At 45.4% G+C, this 22,954-nt stretch overlaps 1 protein-coding gene across 4 annotated transcripts in view; it reads left to right on the top strand.

Moving 5' to 3' along the window:
* Nucleotides 1–5,180: 5,180 nt before the first annotated feature.
* Dip2a (disco interacting protein 2 homolog A) overlaps nt 5,181–22,954 on the top strand; it is an 80,589-nt gene continuing 62,815 nt past the window's right edge. For all 4 annotated transcript variants that reach the window (XM_038341987.2, XM_038341986.1, XM_038341985.2 and 1 more), the window contains exon 1: nt 5,181–5,276. In XM_038341987.2, the coding sequence (XP_038197915.1) occupies nt 5,186–5,276 (91 nt within the window). In that variant the 5' untranslated portion in view covers nt 5,181–5,185. The remainder of the gene's footprint in view (nt 5,277–22,954) is intronic.

Here is a 22,954-nt window from a genome sequence, read left to right as displayed (position 1 = left end):
ACAAAAAATTGGCCATTTAGCTTTTTATTAAACCAATCACAGTGACATATCTTTACACGGTGTAATTAAATATTTGCAACACCTGATATTCATGGAGACCTCAACCAGTGACAGCCGAGTGTCCCTAATGGTCTATTTGAGCCAACCCACCAGGATTTCTGTTTTCTCATGTGATAGATCATCTGTCTTAGGAGGCATGCGTAGTTACAGTACTCAGCTCCTGTACCTTCACATAGCCCAGACGAATCCCATCTGCTCCCTTGGTTTCCAAGCTGGACTGGGAGAGGGTCTTTCATTTCCTGCTTTTCATTTCCCACTCAAGCAGTTCAAATGCAGTCTGCCCCTTCTCATGGTTTCATTCACTGAGCTAAGCCGAATCGTGGATTTTTCCTCTCCGTGTTAAAGGTCAAATTTGAATGCATCTTCTCTTGCTTTAGCCTCATTTTCCTTCTCATCCCTACCTGACTTTTCCTGCGGGTTCCAAATGTTTGGATCCCAGTAGTTGCTCTCTGACACAGATATAATTTGTGCTTGTCTCCCTCTTGGTGTCCCAGACATTATAGAGAAAGCTAGCCCCTCTATATTCATCTCTTATCCAATTGTCCTAAAATCCTTGTCTGTGGCGTGTCAAAGTCTTGGCTACAGCTGAGTGGCGGTTTCTAAGAAGTCCTCAGGCTGTACAACTGGCAGTGTCAGGCTGTGTCTCCTGCTGCCGATGATGGCAGGGAGTGCAAGGTGTGGGAAATTTCTTACTTTGGGGTGTCCTGGACCACCCCGATCAATTAGGATACAGCAAGCCTTTGAGCCTGAAGCAACTGTGTATCACCAGCTTCCAGCACCTTCTCCATGTTACCCATCTGACTGATCAATCCTAATGTAAAGTTCTTGACACATGAAGGAATTCATTGCCAGGTTATCAAGGCTCATCTTGGAAGATTCCTTATATGACAGTGGACTCTACTACCCAAATTTATGCTCTAGCTTGCTTCATTAAACAGTCTTATAACCCAACTTCACTCAGTCCTTCTCAGCTCCTACCAATATATACATGTTGTCTGTGTGTTATGATTTGTGGGTTGAACTGTACTGCCACCCCAACCAAAGGGATATTTCAGTCCTAATTTCAAATGCCTATGTTTATGACCTTATTTGAAATTGGGTCTTTGCGGATGATCAAGTTAACCTGAGCTAATTAGGGTGTTCTCATTCTAGGTATGAATGGTGTCTACTGACAGTTGGACACACTGCCACATAAGATGTGGACACAAGGGCAGAAAGTGGGGCAAGGCAAGAAACATCAAATATTAGCAGTAGCTACCAGAGGCTGGGAAACAGCTATGGAACAGATTGTCCTTTGCAGGCCCAGATGGAAACAACCCTGTCCCAACACACCTTGATCTTAGACTTCTGACCTCCAGAATTCTGGTATGGTAAACCGTCTGTTGAGCTGGCTCGGTTTCCAGGACTTTGCTACTGTTGTGCTAGCGATTGAATACACAGCTTTTTGGAGGGAGAAGTGGGACTAACAGAGTCACTTTTCATCTCGTTATGTTTACCTGAATTACACTCAGAAGAAACCATAATTCCGTGTCTAGTATCCAATAGAAATTGAATTGGGTTGGAGAGATGGCTCAGCGGTTAGTGCCTGCTCTCCCAAAGGTCCTGAGTTAAAGTCCCAGCAACCACATGGTAGTTCACAACCATCTGTAATGAGATCTGGTGCCCTCTTGAGGAAGAGACCTGGTCAGTCATCCTCATCAACTTAGACCATGAAACCAAATATGGACAAGTTCAACAGAACCGCCATAATCGGGCTGCCATTCATCTTCAGCACTGCCAGGGCATAAATTTCATTCATTTCATTTTTATCCAGTAGGTGGGTGTATTAGTAAGGTTTATCTAGAGGAACAGAACCCATAGACTATATTGAAAGGGGATTTACTAGAATGATTTCTACAATACAATTACTTGGCCAGTGAAACACTGGTTGTCTGCATGCTGGAGAGACTAAACCAATAGCTGCACAAAGCTAGATGCCTCAGCATTCCCAATCTGGTGCTCAAGGCCTGGAGGATTCCTGGACAGTCTCTGGTCATTGGTCCATCTTGGAAGAAGGACCTAGGTTCTGATGTCAGTAAAGGACGAGAAGAGCTGCAGCAGCAGCAGCAACAGTATGTCTGGGCCACGCACTCTGGAGCAAGATTGCCCTCTCTTGAAAATGCCCTCAGACTCATTGAGAGGGTGTGTCTCTCAGCTGATTCCAGAGCCTGCCAAGTTGACAATCGAAATCAATCATCACAGCGGCTAAAGGTATGAGGAGGAGTTCCGGGCTTAGTTAGGAAACGAGTCTGTGGACAGGCTATAAGGGTATCGAAGCAGTTTAAGGGGCCAGAATCTTTGAAAATATCTACACCGGTGTCTCCAACCTGTGTGTCACAGGTCCAGCTTTTCCCAACCAAGGTTCCAGATTCAGTTTTAGAAAACCGTTTCATTTCAGCATGTGTTTGGAGTTACTCAGGGATATTTCTTCTTGGCCTTTAATCATCCTTCTGTGAAAGACTCTTTTTTTGTTTGTTTGTTTGTTTGTTTTTGGCATGCAATTTCATAGAGTTTGGGCTCCTGATTGCCTGTTGCTTGCTATCAGCTGCCCATTGTTTCTATGAAGCAGTTTACCTTCCTTATAGTTACTATGTATGCCTGATATTTCACCTGCTGTGTATACAGTTTCACTAGTTCCCCTTGCATCTGTCTAAACTGATGACTGAGCCCGCCTCAAATCCGTTTCATTGCTGGCGTTAACTGCAGTGGCACGAACTCGCCAGAAATGGATGCGAAGATAGAGTTTTGGGTATATCTGTTTATCTGGGATCAGACCTGTTGGGAAAAGAAGGCAGAAAGGGGGTAAAGTACATGTTTTCTAGGCAAAATTTTGCTCAGCCTGTTGAGGAGCTGCAGAGAAAGACAGACAGAGGGATGCAACTCTCCCTAGAGCAGTGGCTAAATCCTTAAAAATAGATAAACGGGGAGGCTGGAGAGATGGCTCAGCAGTTAAGAGTGCTTGCTGCTCTTGAAGAAGTCCCAGCTTTGGTTCCTAACACCAATATGATGGCTAAAAACAATCTTTCTGTTGAAGAGCGTCGCATGCCCTCTCTGGTCTCCTTGGGCATTGCATGCATGTGATGCATACAGACATATGCAGGCAAAGCACTTACCCATTAAATAAGCCTTAAAAAATTGTTAAATGCTTGAAAGCATTGTTAAATGCTGTTTAAAATGTCTATTTTTTGTGTCAAAACTTTTAAGTCTTTATTGTAAACCGTTTTTGTTTCTATGTGAATAAGCAAAAGCTGACGTCTTTGAAGGACAAATAGATGTGTCCCTCCTGCCTGGCAGCCTGGAGTGAGGGACTGTCAGCTGGGCAGCTGCCCTAGCCCACCTGCTGGAGTGCCTTCAAGTCTGGCTGTTTTGCATACATTACAATCACTATGAAAATACTCCAGCAGCAAGATAACCTATTGTAATTAAATCCCGGATACCCGATCCAGGAAACCTTGCTCCGGTCACCTTGCTCTGGTCACCAACACTCCAGACAACCTGAACCAGCTCTGAAAGGCCAAATCCCAGGTGCTTTCTCACCAGCTTCAGGGAACTTGAGCAGCTACGCTCACTGGAGAGGACACAGGATCACTTCCTTCGGAAGCAAAAAACAGTGATTGAAGAAATGGGAAACCATTGACCAACTTTAATGCAAAGCTTGTGGCTGGTTCCTCTATGAGCCAGTGATTTGTGTAAACAAATAGTCTTTCGTTTGCATACCATACATCCTGGCTGTATAACTCGATTAGTCAGCTGGTGATACCTTCCTAGACGGTTTCCTGATGATGTGATATTAGGCCTACTAAAAGCCTCCAAAATTTTTTTTTCCTATCTGGGCTTTTTATACACGAGCTAGTTCCAGGACAGGCTCCAAAGCCACAGAGAAACCCTATCTCGAAAAAACGGAAAAAAAAAAAAAAAAGAGTACTAGAGTGTGTATTGCGGGGTGAGGGATGGGGGGGTGGAGGGTGGAGGGGGTGGGGGTGGAGCAAGATTGAGGAGAGCGGTAAGAGAAAGCAAGCACTCTGAGCTGGGAGAGTTTCTGGGAGCTGCCAAGACCGAAGACAGAGTCTTCATTCTCAGGGCTTGGGAACAACACTAGTAGCTGTAGTGTAGACCACTTGGAGCCCCCTGAATCTGTCAGCCCAGCTCATAAATCTTCAACACTCTAGGGCCCGCTATTAACACTAGAAGAGATCCTACTCGCCTACTTGAAGTTGCCACCTGAGGGGAACTAAAGGACCTGGCTAGATCTTTGTCACAGAAGTACAGCTCTTGAGACATTTAGTTTGGATCCAAAGGCCAGGCTTTTGTTCTCCTACCCTATTATTTAGGCGATGAGGTCTGCACCAGGATAGGACCTGTGGCAAAGTCTAAAATGACACCTGCTCCAGGCCACCAGGCTGTCCTTGCACCATGGATAAATGCCTCCCAGCTCTGGGAAGAGCTCTTTCAAAAATTCCTCTAAGGCCCAACAGGTCACGTCTACGCTTCCACGTCCCAAGGTCATCTCAAGGTCTGAGATACTGCTGGAGATCCTTCTTGGTCAATGTCAGAGTACTTCCAGGGTTATTGGGAAAAGCAATAAGCAAACACACTTTAAGACGGGAGAAAAATGCCAGAAGCAGTTTGCTGACTTCATAGCAGGAACGCCCACAGAGTTAAGCAGGGTTCCTGAGGAGGAAGAGGCTGGGGGAATCCGCAGGAGGGTCACCTGGGCGGACACTGAAGTCAGTTTACAGTGGGGGGTCGCCAGCATCCGGAGCCACTCTGTCCCTCTCCCCCGCCCACCGCTCCTCTAGCGCCCCCAAGGGGAGTAAAGCTCCCCGTTTCTCCGACGTGGCTTATTGGCCAATGGAAGCGAGCCTTTAGAGTTGCTGGGCGGGGCCCGGCCCGACGTACCCGCGCAAGCGTTGCCCCGCCCCTCAGCCGCGCACGCGCGTCTCCGGCGCGCTCCCGAGTCGGAGCCGCCCGCGCTCGTGCCCGCGTCGGTGAGCAGCAGCCCCGGCCGCGCCCCGCCCGCTGCCGGCTGCGGGCAGCCGCTGCGGGTCTGCAGGCCCCGGGGGTGGGACCGTCTCAGCCACCGGCCATGGCCGACCGCGGATGCCCTCTGGAGGCGGCGCCGCTGCCCGCCGAGGTGCTCGAGAGCCTGGCGGAGCTGGAGCTGGAGCTGTCGGAAGGTGAGAGCTGCGGGACCCTAGCTCGAGACCCCGCCCGGGGACCCCCGTCTTCGGGAGCGTCACCCCGGGAACCTGCCGGCTACCCTCACGCGGGATCCCTGCCGGCCTTGCCTCGGCATCCCTTGCCCCGGGAACCTTGCGCCACTGGGCCGCTCGCTGGATACCCCGCCAGCTTCTGCAGAGTGGCGGGTGCCCGGCCTCCGAAGGACACCCGGAGGGGCTGCCTGGGAAGTGGGCCTAGGCGGACTCTTCCGAAAGGCCGGCTGACTGCCCGAGCTGTGCAAGGCCGTGGTCTGTGCTTCCCGAGTCTGCCTTGCAGCCTGTGGGGAGGCAGGAAGCCCGGGATGCAGAAACCGAGCCCCACCCCTAGAACTCCAGACTGCCTCGTGAGCCTCAGTTTCCTCATCTATAAAACGGGGGCTCTAAGAACACTTGATTTGTGGCTAGGAGGCTAAAGTGCGTTCGTGTAGTACATGTAAAACACGTTAACACGTAAGAGGAGATTTTTTTCATTTAGGGGATTTTGAGACGTTTATTTTACACTTTTAGGGGGCAAGCAAGGGCCACAGTGCATGTGTAGGGAGGGACATCCGAGGTCAGTTTGCACGGAGCTGGTTCTCTCCTTCCACCTAGTGGGTTCCGGGAATAAACTCAGGTTGTCGAATTAGAGGGCAAGTGCCCGCCGAGCCACCTCGTCAGCCCTCTACATGAAATTTTTAAAAGTTAAAAAGTCAAATGAGTGAAACGGAATAGGGGGATAAGACAGCTTCAAAGACGGTTGAGTGGCACCCTCGATTTGGATGCTATACCTCTCAGGAGGCCTGGGAAAAGAGTTAAGTTAACTGCCACCCCCACCCCTCCAGCCCTGGGGGACATACCTCTGATGGCTAACTCTGTTTTTGAGACTTCAGTGCATTCTGACCTTTTAGAATCCATTTTTCTATAAAATATTGTTCTTTAACTTTAGTTTGGTATGTTTTGCTGAAGTTGCTTTAGTGAATTTTTGACCTACCTTCCCTCTCTTCCTCCCTCCCTCCTTCCTCCCCTCCCTCCCTCCCTCTTTTCCTCCCTCCATTGAATGGGTATTTTCTCTGCATGTTTGGATATCACATGCATGCCCGGTGAGGCCAGAAGAGGGTATCAGATCCATGTGGGTGCTATGAATTGAATCCAGGTCCTCTGGAAAGGACGGTCTGTGTGATTAACCACGGAGCCATCTCTCCAGCCCCCCCCCCCCCTTTGAGAATTCTTCATTCTCTTTGGAGGTGTGGTTAGGAGCGATTCTGAGAAAAAGTCTATTGTACTGGATTTGATATGGCTCCCCGGGGAAAACTGCATAGTTGTAGCTAAGCTTTTACATGTCAACTGTGTTTTTGCAGCTTGCTCCTAATCTCTGCTCCAGAATATCTGTTGCTTTAATTCCATGGGTTTATATGTGTTTGAGTGCTTGCTAGGAGCTGACAGTTAACAAAATTATTTCCTTGAAGCGAAAACTTCGTAACTTGCGATAGAACCAGAGTACATCAACTGAGGAAATATCTATTAAGTCAATTAACTCTCCTTACACTGTTGCTTTTAGACATGTATAGGGGTATATATGTAAGTAAAGGGTATAAGATTGTGTGCCCTGGAAAGAATATATATATATATTCTTTTATATATATATAAAACAATAAAGCTTATAGTGGAGAAAGGAAGCAAAGGAATGTTCGCAGAAGGAGATCACCAAGTGCACTGGCAGCCCCTGAGTTCGTGTAGTCCCAGCTTCTAGCCTCCTCTTAGACTGGCACATTTCATTTGCCAGGTAGACTAGTGACTATCTTGGCAGAGCCAGTCACACTTGCCCTGCTCACAGAGACCTTCCACACCCTCACGTTGGCGCGTATAGTTTGTGGTGGTTGTTGACACGGAGCCTTCCTGGTGGGCTTCAAGGTACCCAGTGATAGAGACTATGTGTTAAGCAGACTTTTGGGGTTTTCGCGTAGATGCTGGCATCTGGCAGGTCACTGACTAATAACATTTCTGAACTTGGGTTTGGCCAGTTGTAAAAAGGAGGTGAACGTTTTATTGACATTTCAAGGTTCTTGTAAAGATTTACTCAATGTATGTAAGTATTTTGCAACCGGAGGTGTTTTATTTATAAATTAAAGGAATGTGTTATTAATGAGTCATAGTCCTAAAACTAGTATTTCATTTTTTTTAACTTTAATTTTTTTTGGCAAACAAAATAGTTTGATTGTGACCTTTTCGTATATATTTGTTATACTTTGCTTATATTCACCCCATTACCCTCTTTTGTCCCCCAGCTTCTCGTTCCTTTTCTCTCCCTAAACAGTTCCCCTTCTGCCTCCAGTGTCACATAAGTAAGTGTGTGTGGAGAGAATTAGATCAGGAGCCCACATCTAAGCAAAAGCTTAAACAGTGTTTGTCTTTCTTTGTTGCCTCACTTAGTCCTCTTTCTAGGTTGTAGACCCCTTTCTTTCTTCACTGGGTTCCTCTTCTACTTTCAGAGCTCATGAGTGTGTGTGTGTGTGTGTGTGTGTGTGTGTGTGTGTGTGTGTATGTGTGTGTCTAGGTGGCTGAATGTGCACATACCGTGGTCTGCGTTTAGAGGTCAGAGGACGACATTTGGGAGCCAGTTCTCTCATGCCACCATGGACTTCAGGGGTTGAACTCAGTTCGTCGGGCTTGGTTGGAAAGCACTTCTGTCTGCCGAGCCATCTAGGCAGCCCTGAAACTTGAACTTGTTAAAATAAATCTTCTTTTTTTTAAATAAATCTTAAGTCCTTTTAAGTTGTCACGGCAGCAGCAGCAACAACAAAAGTGGATCAGCAGCAGTTGAGAGCACTTGCTGCTCTTGTAGAGGACCCTGGTTCCTTTTCCAGTACCCATGGTGGCTCACAGCCATCTGTAACTCCAGTTTCAGGGGATCTAACTCTCTTCTGACCTCTGCAGGTACCAGGCACACATGTGGCGTAATACATACATGCAGGCAAGACACTCACACACGTAAATTAAAAAAGAATAACAAGAAGCGGAGTGGAACCAAAGCAATAAAAAATTTTCCTAACACACAATTATATACACTTTAGTTAGTGTTCTAGAGAAAGGCATGTTTTGTCCTATCCTTTTGCCTTTCTTTGTTTGGTAGAGAGAGGGAGGGACTATGGGAAGTTACTGTAAACTGGTGGACAGCTTGGGTGGCAAGAGGGGCACCCCAAGTAGGTGGCTTAGTTAGGTCATGGTCACAAGAGCAATGGGATAAATGCACCTTATAATGAGCAGATGTATAGCTAGCAATGAGGCTGAACTAGGAATAAAAAGTCTCCCACCTGAAAAAGCCCGAGACTAGATGGATTCACTGCAGAACTCTACCAAAACTTTAAAGAACTGATATCAATATCACTCAAGTTATTCTATAAAATAGAGAAAGAAGGGAAGCTCCCAAACTCTTATGAAGTCAGTATTGCCTTGATATGAAAACCAAATAAAGCCATCACCCGATAAAGAAAATTACAGACCTACCTCCCTGATGAAAAAAAGATGCAAAATCCTCAATAAAATTCTCAAAAATGAAATTAACTTCACATAAAAAGATCATTTATTGTGACTAAATTTGCTTTCTTCTAGCATTGTAGAGATAGTTCACTGTACATAGATCAATGTAATTCAACACATTTATGGACTAAAAGAGATATCTCATGATCATCTCCATAGATGTAGGAAAAAAAACCCTTAAAACAAAATATCCAACAACCCTTCCTGATCAAAGTCAGGGAGAGCCTGTAGATGGAGGGATCATACCTCAGTATAGTGATGTTTGTATATGGCATATCTACAGCAAACATACTAAATGGGCAAAACCCCAAAACATTGCATTCCTGATGGTATCAAGAACAAGGCAAGAGTGTCTGCTCTCTGCACTTCTCTTCAATATAGTGTTTGAAGACTAGCTAGGACAATATTATAAGGGAAGCAAATAAGGGATACAAGTAAGAAAAGAAGTAATGTATCCCCCCCCCCCTTTTCAAAGAAATGGTTCTTTTGGGGTCAGAAACCCCAGAAGACTCCACCCACAAACCCTTAAGGGCTCAGAAAGGCATCGAAGTGTCAAGGTGAAAAATCAACATACAAAAATCAGTAGCCTCATAAACCAATGACAGAGAGGATCAGGGGAGCAAACCCATTCACAGTAAGCACACAAAAAACAAAATACCTGGGAGTAAATTTGACCAATGAAACAGAAGACCTCTATCATGAAAAATTTGTGATACTAAAGAAAAAAAATGAGAAAAACATTAGAAAGTGGAAAGACAGCTCATGCTGATGGATGGAAAGAATGAATGTTATGAAAATGACTGTCTGCCCAAAGTAATCTGCAACCTCAATGCAGTTCTAATAAAAATTCCTGCACCATTTTTTAGCCAGGCGGTGGTGGCGAACGCCTTTAATCCCAGCACTCGGGAGGCAGAGGCAGGCGGATCTCTGAGTTCGAGGCCAGCCTGGTCTACAAGAGCTAGTTCCAGGACAGGCTCTAGAAACTACAGGGAAACCCTGTCTCGAAAAAACCAAAATATATATTCCTGTACCATTTTTCACAGACACAGAGAAAAGATCCCAAAACTTACGTGAAGTCATGAAAGAACAAAGGTTGCCAAAGCAACCCTGAATGAAAAGAATACTATGGGAAATCTGGGTTTCAAAATGCACAGAAATGAAACTAGATCCTTATCCTGCCCCAAACTGAACTCCAAATTGATCAAGGACCTCAACACAAGATCTGATACTGTCTGGACTGGAGAGATGGCTCAGGGGTTAGGAGCACTGGCTGCTCTTCCAGGTTCAGTTCCCAGCACCCACATGGCAGCTCAGAACTGTCTGTAACTCCTGTTCCAGGGGATCCAACACCTTCACACAGACATAGATGCAGGCAAAACACCAATGTGCATAAAATACAAATAAAAATTTAAGAATATGATACTGTGAGGTTGTTCAGGAGTAGGTGTAGGTACAGGCTCTCTGAGCAAAAGCTACTGGGTTCCTCCAGTAGCCCAGAGAGTAAGACCAACAATCAGCAAATGGTACCTCATAAAGTACAGCTAAGACAACATGAAGCCAAAGAGGAGGCTGCCCACAGAATGGAAGAAAACCTTTGCTGGCTATTCGTTTGACAGAGGATTCCTCTCTAGTATACAAAGAACTAAAAGGCTGAACATTAAGAACATAGGCAACCTGATTTTGAAAATAGGCTAAGGAACTGAACAGACAATTCTCAAAACAAGGAATGCAAATGTCTGGGTGACACTCAAAAGTGTTCAGCGGCTTTAGCCATCAGGAAAATGAGAATTAAAACTACATTAAGATCGCATCTCAGCCCAATCAGAATGGTCACCATCAGAAACACAAGTGACAGCAAATGCTAGTGTGGGTTTGGCAGGAGGTGGGGGCCTTCTACAACTCTGGCGGGAATGTAAACTAGTACAGCCACTTTGGAAATCAATTTAAAATCAGTTTAGAAGTAACTGGGACTAGAACTGTCAGATAACCCAGCTGTACCACCCCTGGGCATGCACCCTGTGGGCTTTAGACCTACAACAGAGATACCGGCTCATCCGTGTTCACTGCTGCTCTCTTCACGACAGTTAGGAAAGGGAACCAATTTAAATGTTCAATTCAAGTTTAAAAAATGGATAAGAAAGACGTGGTACATACACACAATGGGGCATTACTCGGTGCAAGAAGTAAAGCAACACAGTTGCAGACACGTGGGCGAAAGTCGAATTATACAGAGTGAGGAGGCGCCTCGGGTGCAGAAAGGCAAGCGCCATACGTCCTCTCTTGTCCTCTCTCATACACGGGTCCTAGCTTCATGTCTTCCTTTAACTCGGTGCACGATCAGAGCCAGGAGACTAGAAAGGGTCTTGTGGAGAAGGTGCACTCTAAGGGAGGGAGGAGAGGTTATAGGTGAACTGAAAGCAGAGAGGTGGAATTCCGAGTGCGGAGAGACTTAAGCCAGGACGGGTGTGGAATATGGGGGAAACCTGGGAGCAGAAGGGAGGGTTAACCCAGAGGCAGTGTGTATAAAAGCCATGTGGAAGCCTACGGTCTAGCAATGCAGTCAAAGAGGAGAGAATACTGGAGGTTAAGAGATGAGCTGGAAATCAGGGTGGGCACATGAAGGAGAGAAGCAGTCGCGGGTGGGTTAACCAGGACTAGTGATGTATGGGAAGCCCTTGGTAAGCTCATCTCAAAACGCAGCTCTTAAAAACAGCTTGAATAGAATTTCACCTCATGTGTGGACAGCATTACTCCCAAAATTATGGATTATTAGATGAAAATCATGGTGGAAGGCATGGGTTACCTTCCTAATAGTTATTGATCAAAAATGTCCCAGAGGTCTCCAAAATGACACAGGTTATTTTCATTGTCCTGTGTTGCGCATTGTAATTACATGGTAAGAACACATTGTTGAAGATGCTACTTTGTGTAGGACATAGAGAAATCAATTTCAAACTGACTGGGGACCTTTCTCCTTACTGACTAGCTTCATAGTTCCAGAAGGTCCCGTGCAGCCTGCTGAGGGAAAAGGACACTAGTGGTCTTACTCAGTGCTGGACCTCACTACACCAACTGGCCAGTCAGAATGTGTCCGTTGGTGTGGTGTGGCATGACTGGCATAAGGTAACGACTGGATTTGGAGTGTACGCCACAGGAGGGAGTTTCCTGCTTGGTACTGTAATCCCCATCAAAAGCCCATGGCTGAGGAGGTCACAGGTCCTAGGGTAGAACCGACCTGCTATTGTTAATTTGCTAAGCGGTCATACTCTTAAAGAGTCCTCTCAATATTTATGTTTATATCCATAGATCCCCTGGTCAGAGAAGCTTCTTTTTGTAGTGGTGGCAGTCAGTGGAGAGATGGGTAGCTGGTCAGGGTACTGAAAATAAAAGACTGAGTTGCTCAGCACTAAATAGGACCTCTGCATCACGACCCCTGCCCCATCATCTCTCGTAAGGCTTGGAGAGGCAGAAAGAATTTAGGCACCAAAAGCCGGGGAGGGGGGCTTTGCAGGGCTGTGCTTTGGACATGGGCTGCTGCACTCATGAACTGTGCAAGTGCTGCACAAAATTCTGTTATAGACGGGGTGGGTGGTCTCTAGGCCACACTCTCTACTGCAGAGCTATGGGCAGCGGCAGTTTCTGGGGGAACAGCAGCATTCTTTTTGAAGATGTGTACTGATAGGAGTCCTGTGATCCCGTTGGTGACACCACACCGGTGCACACAAAGGCAACAGTAATTGGACTTAGTGGGCTATGAAAAAAAATGAAGTTGGAGTGGGGAATGGGGGTAGTATGCTTTTATATATATATATATATATATTTTTTTTTTTTTGGTTTTTCGAGACAGGGTTTCTCTGCAGCTTTAGAGCCTGTCCGCTTTTATATATTTTTAAATATATATAAAATTCATTGTATACATGTACAATCCTCAAAAATAAAGAAAAATTAATAAAAGTTTTGTCTATAAACTAGTGACAGTTGTTGAACAGTGACATCTACCAGTAATTCCATATATTAACTTCTCTTTATTCTCCTTTTCCTCTTCTCCGCCTCCTTTTTTTTTTCTTTTTTTTTTAGACAAGGTCTCATTATGTAGCTCTGACTGACCTGAAATTCATTATCTAGAACAGACTGGCCTCCAGTTCAGAGAGACTGACCTGTCTCTGCCTCTGAGATTAAAGGTGTGTGCTACCACACCTGGCTTCATTTGCAGAAGAAAAACGAGAAAAACCAGCTGGGAAGTGGTGTTTCCAGATGAGAATGGCTGCTCGGATTGGGTCGTGGCTGAGAGGAAGCGGGGAGATTCGGGCCTTCAGTAACTGCTGAGGGTGGAGTTGGGGGTGCAGAGTGAGAGGGTGAGAAATGAAGACTGGAGACCTAGGCCTTGTGGGGGAAAGGCAGGGGAAGACGTGAGAGTTTCGAGAAGAAACCTGTCTGAACAGAACCCCGGGGAATCGTTGTGAATCATAGAGTGCCAGTCTGAGTTCTAAGGAGAGGTTTGGGCCACAGATGGGTGTTTCGTTCATTGTTGCCCTGCACCGTGCGCTGAGGGGTTGGCCCTGACATGGATGTGCAGTCTGAGGGACCGTAAAACTCAGAAGAGGGAATGGGGGTTTTAGGTCATGTTAAGGGTTAGTAGAGATAACGCAGAACAGGTGGATGAGGGTGACTGCGTCTGCTCAGGATCGGCAGGCCTGAGTTTCCTTGAGGCTCAACAAGAAAGGCATTTAAGGAGTGACATTTAAACCAAAGGAGAAATCTCGGGCTGGAGGTTGTTTAGGACTCTGCAGATGGGGGGGTCCTTCTGTGGGTGAGGGTCTCTTCCATTGGAGGACCACGTTCACAGAACACAGGTAGACAGCAAGGGTTGGAAACTCTCTTCCAGCCCCTCTAGCCTCCTCGGGACTGGCATTTCCTTGAAGAGGGGGAGAGCAGCAGAGGATGGTTATTTTCTAGTAAGTGCTTGTTTAGGAGAAACCCCATTCCCATGATGAGACTGGCCAAGCGGGAAGAGGCTGGCGGTCAAGTCAGGGCTAGATTAAGGCTGATGCACCTAAGCTTGGTGGTTTCCGTGTTTTGAGAGCGCACCTGTTACTGTATCCTGTGTCAGTTAGTTGAACGCCCTTGCGTGTAACGTGCCAGTTTGCCGTCCTCATGTTATGTCACTTGTGGTTGGTGGTTTTGAAGGTGTTTGTCCGTGGACCGGCTCCCGCATGCTGGTTACAAATCTTTGAGCTGAGAGCGACTAGCAGAACTGAGGGAGCGTCTCGCTCTCATTCAGCTTGCTGAGTCTTCCTGTGTGACTGTAGCACCCTCTTTTCACCCCTTTCTTTAGGAGCACCCATGTTTATCCTCCCCACATAGCAGCACGTGGACTCGGAGGAGGGTTGCAGTACTGATCTGGTGGGGTCGGCCAGGCCTGGAGATGGCCTTGGCCCTTGCTGACAGAGAGGAAGGAGCCGCTCTCTTACGGGAAAACCCTGTTGTCTGTCCAGGCCAGGCCCCCTGCCCGGGTGGTAGAGTGTGCATCCAGCTGTGTACTCCGAGGGCTTCTGTTGACTCTTAGGCTCCCTTTTATCCTGAAGGTCAAAGTTCATTTTTGTGAAGAGATGTGAAATGCACGTAGGTCTTAGAAATTTGAAGAGATTTAGAGGTAGGGTGCTGATCTTCTGGGGTGAGAAGCTTTTGCCAGAAGACGCATCCCCATGGAAACAGCGTGAGGGATCAGCATCACCCTTGTGCCTCTTGCCTGGCGCCCTGTTCCTGTAGTGTATCCTCAGCGAGCAGTGGCCGTATGTTGTGATTCCGCCTCTCATCAGGGCAGGGCGTCATCCCGCAGTGTAGCTGGGACTTGCAGCTGCATCCTACAACATCTAGCTTCCTGAGTGCATTTTGAAACAAATAGAAGATGAGCGGTCTGCTGAGCTGGCCCCAACATTTTTCCACAGTCCACTCAGTAGGCTGGAGAGAGCACCTAGCAGCATAGACACACTGACACAGAAGAGTTCAGGAAGAAAGGGGACTGGGCTTACTATCATGGGCCAGGCTCAGATGGCAGCTGCTGGTATGAAGTAGAGGCATCAGCTGTGGATGCATCGCTGGAGGATGAAGACTATGGCACCCTGGATTTTTCTCAAAGCCTCACTTACTTTATAGGTTGATGTATCTACAGATATGTATCTAGAAATGTGAAGCTGGTATAAACCATTAATAAGAATTGGTCGGGAGTCAACAAGGTGGTTCCTTGGGTAGAGGTGCTTGTCTTGAGTTCACATGAGTTCACAGATGTCTTGAGTTCACATGAGGAATGAAAGGTCAGAGAATTGGCCTACATGTGCATGTCATATACACATGTATCAAATCAATAAATAAATGTTTAAGAATTTAGGTAGAGAGATAGCTCAGAGGTTAAGAGCACTTGCTGTGTTGGCAGAAAATCCAGGTTCAGTACCCAGCTGACTGACTTGTAAGTTGTAAGCTTAATGACTGCTTACAACTATAAGTAACTCCAGTTCCAGGGGATCCTGTGCCCTCTTCTGGCCTCTGGGCACCCCGCACATAAAACAGTGCTCCTACATATGCAGGCAAAACACTCATACACATAACATAAAAAGAAATCTCTTTTAAAGACATGATTTTGCAGAGTTTGGCAGAGTGGGTGTGGTAGCATTAGTCTAGGGAAGCTTGCCCGAGGCATGCTGGGGAAGGCTGTGTACCCTTTCTAAGACGCAGGGGAACTAAGACTCCAGCTGTGTCTACATCTGTATGTCCACGCTTCCATCTGAATCTATGTCATTGGGTGCTCACTTTAGTATACTTAGGACCTATTCCTGGATCCAGTTATCAGTTCCTAAACACTGGAACCTGCAACCAGTAACTTTGTGGATGTGGTTATGCGTCCTGACTTTGAGTTATGCAGGGTTTGTGGTGGGTTCTACATCCCATTACAAGTGTCTTTGGAAGAAAGAGGCAGAGGGAAGGTTAGACACACACAAAGGTTGGGGGAGGCCATTTAAGTGTCAAGCTAGGTTGCCGTGATGCAGGCACAAGCCAGAGAATGTCAGCATCCTGCAGATGGAGGAGTCAAAGCAAGACTTCTCCCAGAATCTTCAGAGGGAGGGAGGTCTTTCTGCCACCTGTTTTTGGCTCATTAGAACTAATTTTGGATCCCAGACATCTAGAGCCATGAGATGAAAATACATTTCTTCTGTTATCTGTCTCCAAGTTCATAGTGATTTGTTACAGTAGTCACAGGAAGCTTATCTAGTCCACTCCCGCCGTGGCGTTTCAGAGAGGAGAAAGCATTCCCATGATTGTATCTTTTCACCGCTGAGATTATTCACTATATTAGAGGGCTAACGTCTGTTATCTTTTCCAGTGTGATTAGTGTCCTTTGTGTCCAGGTTTGGAGTTCTTTCCCTGCTCATGGCTGTGAGGGTAACTCCTGTGTGGTTTTTTTTTTTTTTTTTTTTTTTTTTTTTTTTTTTTTTTTTTTTTTTTTTTTAGCTCTGATCTTACCTTTCACACTTCAGTGTGAATGGAAATTAATTCTATGTATGGTATGGAAGAATTTCATTTCTGCTCCAACATGGCTCTTCAGTCATTGGACACTCATGGAAGTGATGATGTTTCCCATTGCCGGGATGACTCTGGCCCTTGCCCCCGCTTGTCTGTTTTAGTAGCTACTCTAGTCCATTCTGTAGCATAGTAAGTCTCTGTATTCAGAGCATTAAATCTTTCCTTTTATTCTGCTTTGATTTTTAAGCTTGATACAACTAACTTTGGCCCTTTATGTTTCCACATAGCGGTTTAGAGCCAGCTTGTCAGTTTTCGTGGGAACCGCTCCCAACAGCTTTAATAGAATTACTTAGATTGACTCCAGAGATCCATGTAGATCTTTGGTTGTTTTGGTGGTGGCATAGGATTTAGCCTAGGACCTCACACATACTCTACAGTATGAACTCTGCCATTGAGTTATAACCCCAGCTCTTTTTTATTTTCCCCGAGATAGAGTCTCACTAAGTTGCCTAGGTTAGCCTTGAACTCACTGTATAGCGTAGGCAGACCTTGAACTTGTGATCCTCTTACTGCAACTTCTCAAATAGCTGCTACTAAAGGCATCATCCATCTTTGCAGTTTTGATGGCATATCTGTATGTTTCCTGGATCATCTCTAATTTATGGTTTGCCTATATCATTAAATTCATTCTTGGATTTAAGATGGCATCTTTCAGCTCCGGGTTTAGGTATTTACATTCATAATCATGCTTTTTAATTTATTCATAAAACATAGTGATCATGGTTATTTTTGAATTCCATGGATTTTAGCTGAAGTTTCATACAGCCGTATCTACCTAGTCATTTCTATTTAAATGCTAGACTTTGTATCTGTGGTGTGAATTTTTGCTTCTAGTTAATGTCATGTTCTCTCCATAGCAGGTTCACTTTTGCCTTGGCATGTGGGTGGGCACAGGCAAGCCAAGATCTCATTATCTGCTCATGGATAAAGTGGGTTAAAGTGAGCACCAGACCATTTTGTCTGTGTGTGTGTGTGTGTGTGTGTGTGTGTGTGTGCGCGCGCGCGCGCGCACGCACATATGAATGCGTGCCATGGAGTGTATGTTTGCAGAGGTCAGGGGATAATAACTTGTAGAGGTCTGTTTTCTTCATCCACCGTGTAAACTCCAGGGATCAGGTTCAAGTCACCAGGCTTCACCCACTGAACCATTTTGCTGACTTGGATCCTCTGTTTTCTGTGAACTTCCCAGGGCTCCTTTTCTTTGGTGAGCTTGGAGCTCTGTGATCATCTGTTACAGCTCAGCCTAGCCCACTGACCTGCTTTCTACTTTTTTTTTTTTTTTTTGGCAGACTCTCACAGCAGGAAATTAGCCTCTGATTCTTCACTTCTTTTCTAGTTTTATTCTTCAGATTAAAAAAATAAATAAAATGAAGTCTTCCTAGTTGTTTCAGTGAGGAAGTATTTTTTTTTTTAAAGGGCCCAATAATTCTGCCGTTACCATAAGTGGAATCCCCTGTGTGAATATTCATTTGGTGAATACATTTTCCATGTCTTTAAAAACTTTGAGATGAAAGAAGATGCTTATTAAACTTAACATGTACAAAGTCTTTTCATTAAAAATGGATGAGCTAGACCTGCAAGAGCTCTGGCAGCATGCTCAACGTTCACTTCAGTATCGACCCTCTGTCCATACTGCGGCTGTGCAGTAAGGTGGATCCTCTTTCTGGGTTCTATGACTTTAGACCCTTGTGTTTGGAACTAGCCCTCCGGCTACCCTTTTAGAGTCCCAGCCCCCAGCCCAAAGACCTGCCACTGTGGATGTCTTCTCTATACTTGTCATTTTAGTGTCACGAAGATACGCCTGTTTGAAATGGCTTCTTTCATTTGGTATATCTTAGAGATTTGTCCATATACATATATACATACATATACATATATATATATATAATTTTAAGCTGTCTGTAATCCATTCCTTTTTTATTGCTGAGTCATTTTCTACGGTGTATACACCAAGACACCAGTTACCAATCAGGAAGGAAAGTGGCGCTGTTGCTGTGGACCCGAGTGTTAAGAGGGTCTTTATGCTAAAGAACGCTGCATGTTCAATAGCTCTTGATAAAATGAATCCATTTCTGATAAACAATGACGGCTCAGACTCAGTGAAGTGATAACTAGTCCCATAGTTATTAAAGAAGTCACGTTTATAATGTAAGTGTCTCATGAAACCTAAGTCTTCTATACTATAAGGTACTGCTGGCAGGTGTCAGCAAACATATTTTTAAAAAGAAAGAAGAAATGTGGAACTGAACGGATGGTGCAGTGGTTAACGCACACTTGCTGGCTGCTGTTGCAGAAGACTGGGTTTGATTCCCAGCACTCACATGGTGGCTCACGAACGCCCTTAACTAGTTCCAGGGGATACAATGCCCTGAACTTCAGGGCTTCTGAATGCATCGAGCACACACATAGCTCACATACATGCATGCAGGCAAGCATTCGTACAAATAAGGTCAAAGTAAGTTTTAAAAAGAAATAATACTAATTCTATATAGTTTTCCACAAATATTTTTTAACTTTATTTTTTAAAAAATAGTTTCATAAGAAGTTTCAGAAATGATACATAGAATTTACCTAGTTTTCTTCAGTAACTTCTTGTGTAACCAAAGCATGCCAAATCACCTGTCACACATTCATCCATGTGGTTATATGCTAAAGGGCACATGGTTATATGCTAAAAATTACAGAGTTTAGAAGTATATGAAATAAAAATAGAAACCTGTCTCACACCCTGTCTGAAGCCAAATAGGCAGGATTAATGCTGTGTTGCTCCTCCCTGCAATAGTCTCTGCTCATGGCACACAATTCACATTGAAATTCATGTATATGTGTATATATATATATCATGTCAGTGATCATCTATATTTTGTCTTCATACATAACCAGCTGCCATTGTTTTTACATGCCCAACATGGTGGATCTTGGTCCCATGCATATGCTGTGGCACAGCCACATAGAATAGCTAGGATTCTATTATATGTGTGTGTGTACACGTATATGTAAACACACATATGCTTATGTTTTTCAGAACAGGATCATTTTATATTGTTGTTCAGCTTTTTCTTTTTCTTTTTTTGGTTTTTCGAGACAGAGTTTCCCTGTAGTTTCTAGAGCCTGTCCTGGAGCTAGCTCTTGTAGACCAGGCTGGCCTCGAACTCAGAGATCCGCCTGCCTCTGCCTCCCGAGTGCTGGGATTAAAGGCGTGCGCCACCACCGCCCGGCTACTTTTTCTTTTTCTTGACACGAGGTCATGAGTCACGTGATATCCATCCTCAGTATGGCAAGTACCAGGATGTTTTGCATAGCCAACAGATTCTGTAGCAAAGATGTGTGACAGGATAGTGATATCTTTTTCTGATAGACAGGCCCTCCAGTTATTTGCTATCACCACAGCATTTACTACCTGCCTTTGTATAGTAATTCAGTGCTTCTGGCAACGACTTTCTCAAAACACGTTGATGAGTTAGTGTCTTACTGGGCTTTGGGATCCTAAGTCTGTTTCTGAAGCAGTGGCTTCATGTTGTCCCTACCTGGAAGTCTGGAAGAGCAGCTGCCTGCCCTGTGACCACCAGAGAACTGCCCAGTGGTAGGCTGGGATTCTCTCCAGAGCCCACAGATGCCTGGATGTCCAGGCATAAACAGCACTATCTGCCTCCTATCAGGGCCACACCAGTTGTGCGCAGTGGTTGGGGAACAAGGCTCTGTTGTTTGCCTTTGTTTGTGTGTTTTTGTTCTCTGTGAAAGAATTGAACTTGGGTTTAGAAAACTTGTACAGAGTCCCCTCTTCTCCGGGGTGCCAGCGTTGTGCCAGGATTCCATTAGAGCCCATTCAGATCCTACCTGCTCTCTGGCTGTACCCCGTGTCAGTCGTGGTGGGCATGTGAAAATGATGGCAGCAGGTTACACGTGAAAACAGAACACAGATGATCACGGATGTAGTGGTCTGACTTAGCATGTTTCAGCCTCATGTTGGTTTGAAAGTGACACGTACCCAGTAGCAACCAGACCTTTGGCCGTTTAGACTTTTTCCCATGCTAATGGTTAGCATTTGCGACACTCTTAACAGTTGCCTGCTGGAAGCCACTGTGCTTGAAGCCCGGCTAAGGTGTGATACTTGGAAGTCTCTGTGTTAAATGAATTTTTGAGTAAGGTTTCGGGTAACTTAGTGTGGGTTCATGGGATGTGTCCTCACTGTGATGTGAGCAGCTGTGACTGGTTCTGTGTCAGGTGACAGAATGAGATCGCTTTTATCTCATGGTAAGCATCAAGTAGGCACCTGACATGTTTAATCTCTGTGCCCTTTGGTACCCTCATCATCGTAACCTTCTTTTAAGACAGAACCGTAGCTGGGCATGGTTATATATGCCTTTAATCCAGTATTCAAGAGTCAGAGGCGCATGGTTCAAGGCCAGCCTCATCTGCATAGGGAGATCCATGGCTGCATAGTGAAACCCTGTCTTAGTTTTTAAATTTTTGATTTAGTCACATTTGAATACATTCTAGAGTAAATATAGTTTTAATATATGTTTAAAATATTTATGCTTTAACATTGTACATAAGTTGAATTTTTGGGGGGGCAGGGTTTCTCTGTAGCTTTAGAGCCTGTCCTGGAATTAGCTCTTGTAGACCAGGCTGGTCTCGAACTCACAGAGATCTACCTGCCTCTGCCTCCTGAGTGCTGGGATTAAAGACGTGTACCACCACCACCCAGCATAAATTGAAATTTTAATAATTTAAATCATGAAGTATTACCTTGCACTTAATGAGACTAGTCCCCATGACCCTATGTGTGCTGTTGTGGTGGGCATGGGGATTGGGATTTGAGTAGCCAGTGAGATGATAGTACCCTTCTAGAAGATACTGTGGGTGTGTTCAGGGCCCAATGTCGTCCACTGACAGGTGAGATGAGGATGGTGACTCTCCAAGTATTCTCAGGTCAGAGCAGTGAATCAGATTTGCTCATCCATTGAGGATGGGTTGGTGTTAAAAATGGAGCACTTAGTGGAAAAAAACAACAGCAATAGGAGAAAGATTTGTGGAATAATGCCAGCTCGAGGTCAAGTGAAAATATATAAGCACAAAGAAGTACATGTGCACATGCGCGTGCACACACACACATCTGGCAGGGATATTCTGCTGTGCACACACTCAGGGCTACAGAACAGGTTGCTTGTGAGGGTGGGGCAGAACCTCATGAGGACAGTGACGTATACAGACACCCGACTACCTGATTGCCCGGGCTGCTCTCCAGTGGGCTGCTGATGAAGGACAGGCTAATGGGAAGGGCTTTGTGGCAGCCCAGCTTGTACTCTAGCGACTGCCTGTCTGTCCCGCAGGACTGACCTTCCCTGGCTATAGGCCTCCCTTGTACAGGAGAATATTACTGTACACCTTGAGCTTTAGTGAGGCTTAATGGGAGGAAATGTCTGCCACTCCAAGGTGTCTGTTTCTATCCTGACACACCCTAGTCACGATGAATTCTGCTAAAGGAAATACTTGGCTGGGCACTCAGCAGCTGTGTTTTTTGATACTCAGCATCCTTATACCTTTTTGTCTAGAAGGAAGTGGAAGATGAAGGAGGAAGGCTTAGAAAACACTATAAACCCCCCCCCCAAAGTGGTAATAGTCAAAACTGTATTAACATTTGTACTGAGATCTAGTAATCAGGATTGTTGCACTATACATTTCTGGTCTAAAATCTTCATAAAAATAACGAAGATCGCCTGTCAGCACGCCTAGTTTTGTGTAAGAACCAGTGGTACATGAAGACCAAGATGTGAAGTACATTCATGCTTCATTGCCAAAGGGGTTTTGCTTGTGTTTGGCTGTCTTCATTGTGGTCATTTGTGGGGACAGCAGGCCTTTTCCCCAGTCTTCCTCCAAGGCACTCTGATTGGGGAGGGTTGGGACAATGGGTTCCTTTTACTGCTTTCTCTGCCACTTGCACCTAGATATCCTTTAAGGGTCTTTTAAATATAGTGTGGATTCTGCTGATTGGAGGTGTGACCTCAGAGTCAGCCATTTCTTAAAAGTTAATATAAAATTTTATGTATCTGTCTGCATGAAAGTGTGCCACATGCGTGTGCCCATCAAGGCCAGAAGAGGATGTTGGATCCCTGGGAACCCGAGTTGCAGGCCGTTCTGAGCTGCAGAACATGGTTTCTGGGAACCCAACTCGGGTGCTCTGGAAGAGCAGGAAGCACTAACTACTGAGCCGTCTCTCCAGGCTCAGAGTCTACCTTTTGTCAAGTTTCTGGGAGATGTTAATGGCCTTGTTCAAACACTTAAGGTATTAGCTATATATAGTAAGATTGTTTCCGGCGTGAGTTCCATGAGCTGTGACAGGTGTGATAGGTGTGACAGCTGTGCAGCGACTGCTAGGACCACATCGCTCAGGTCTCACACCAGATTCCTTGTCCGCTCTGGCAGTCCCCTCCCTGTCCGCTGGCACCCACCGTCTGGCTGGGTTCTGTGGTTCTGTCTTCTCTAGTGAGTCGTTGTATAGAATAATGTACATATATAGTGTGTAGTCTTTGAGTCAGGCT

This window comes from Arvicola amphibius, chromosome 9 (assembly GCF_903992535.2).
Source record: "Arvicola amphibius chromosome 9, mArvAmp1.2, whole genome shotgun sequence".
NCBI lineage: Eukaryota > Metazoa > Chordata > Mammalia > Rodentia > Cricetidae > Arvicola > Arvicola amphibius.
Note: the sequence above shows the minus strand (reverse complement) of the source record. Positions and strands in the feature narration are given on the sequence as shown.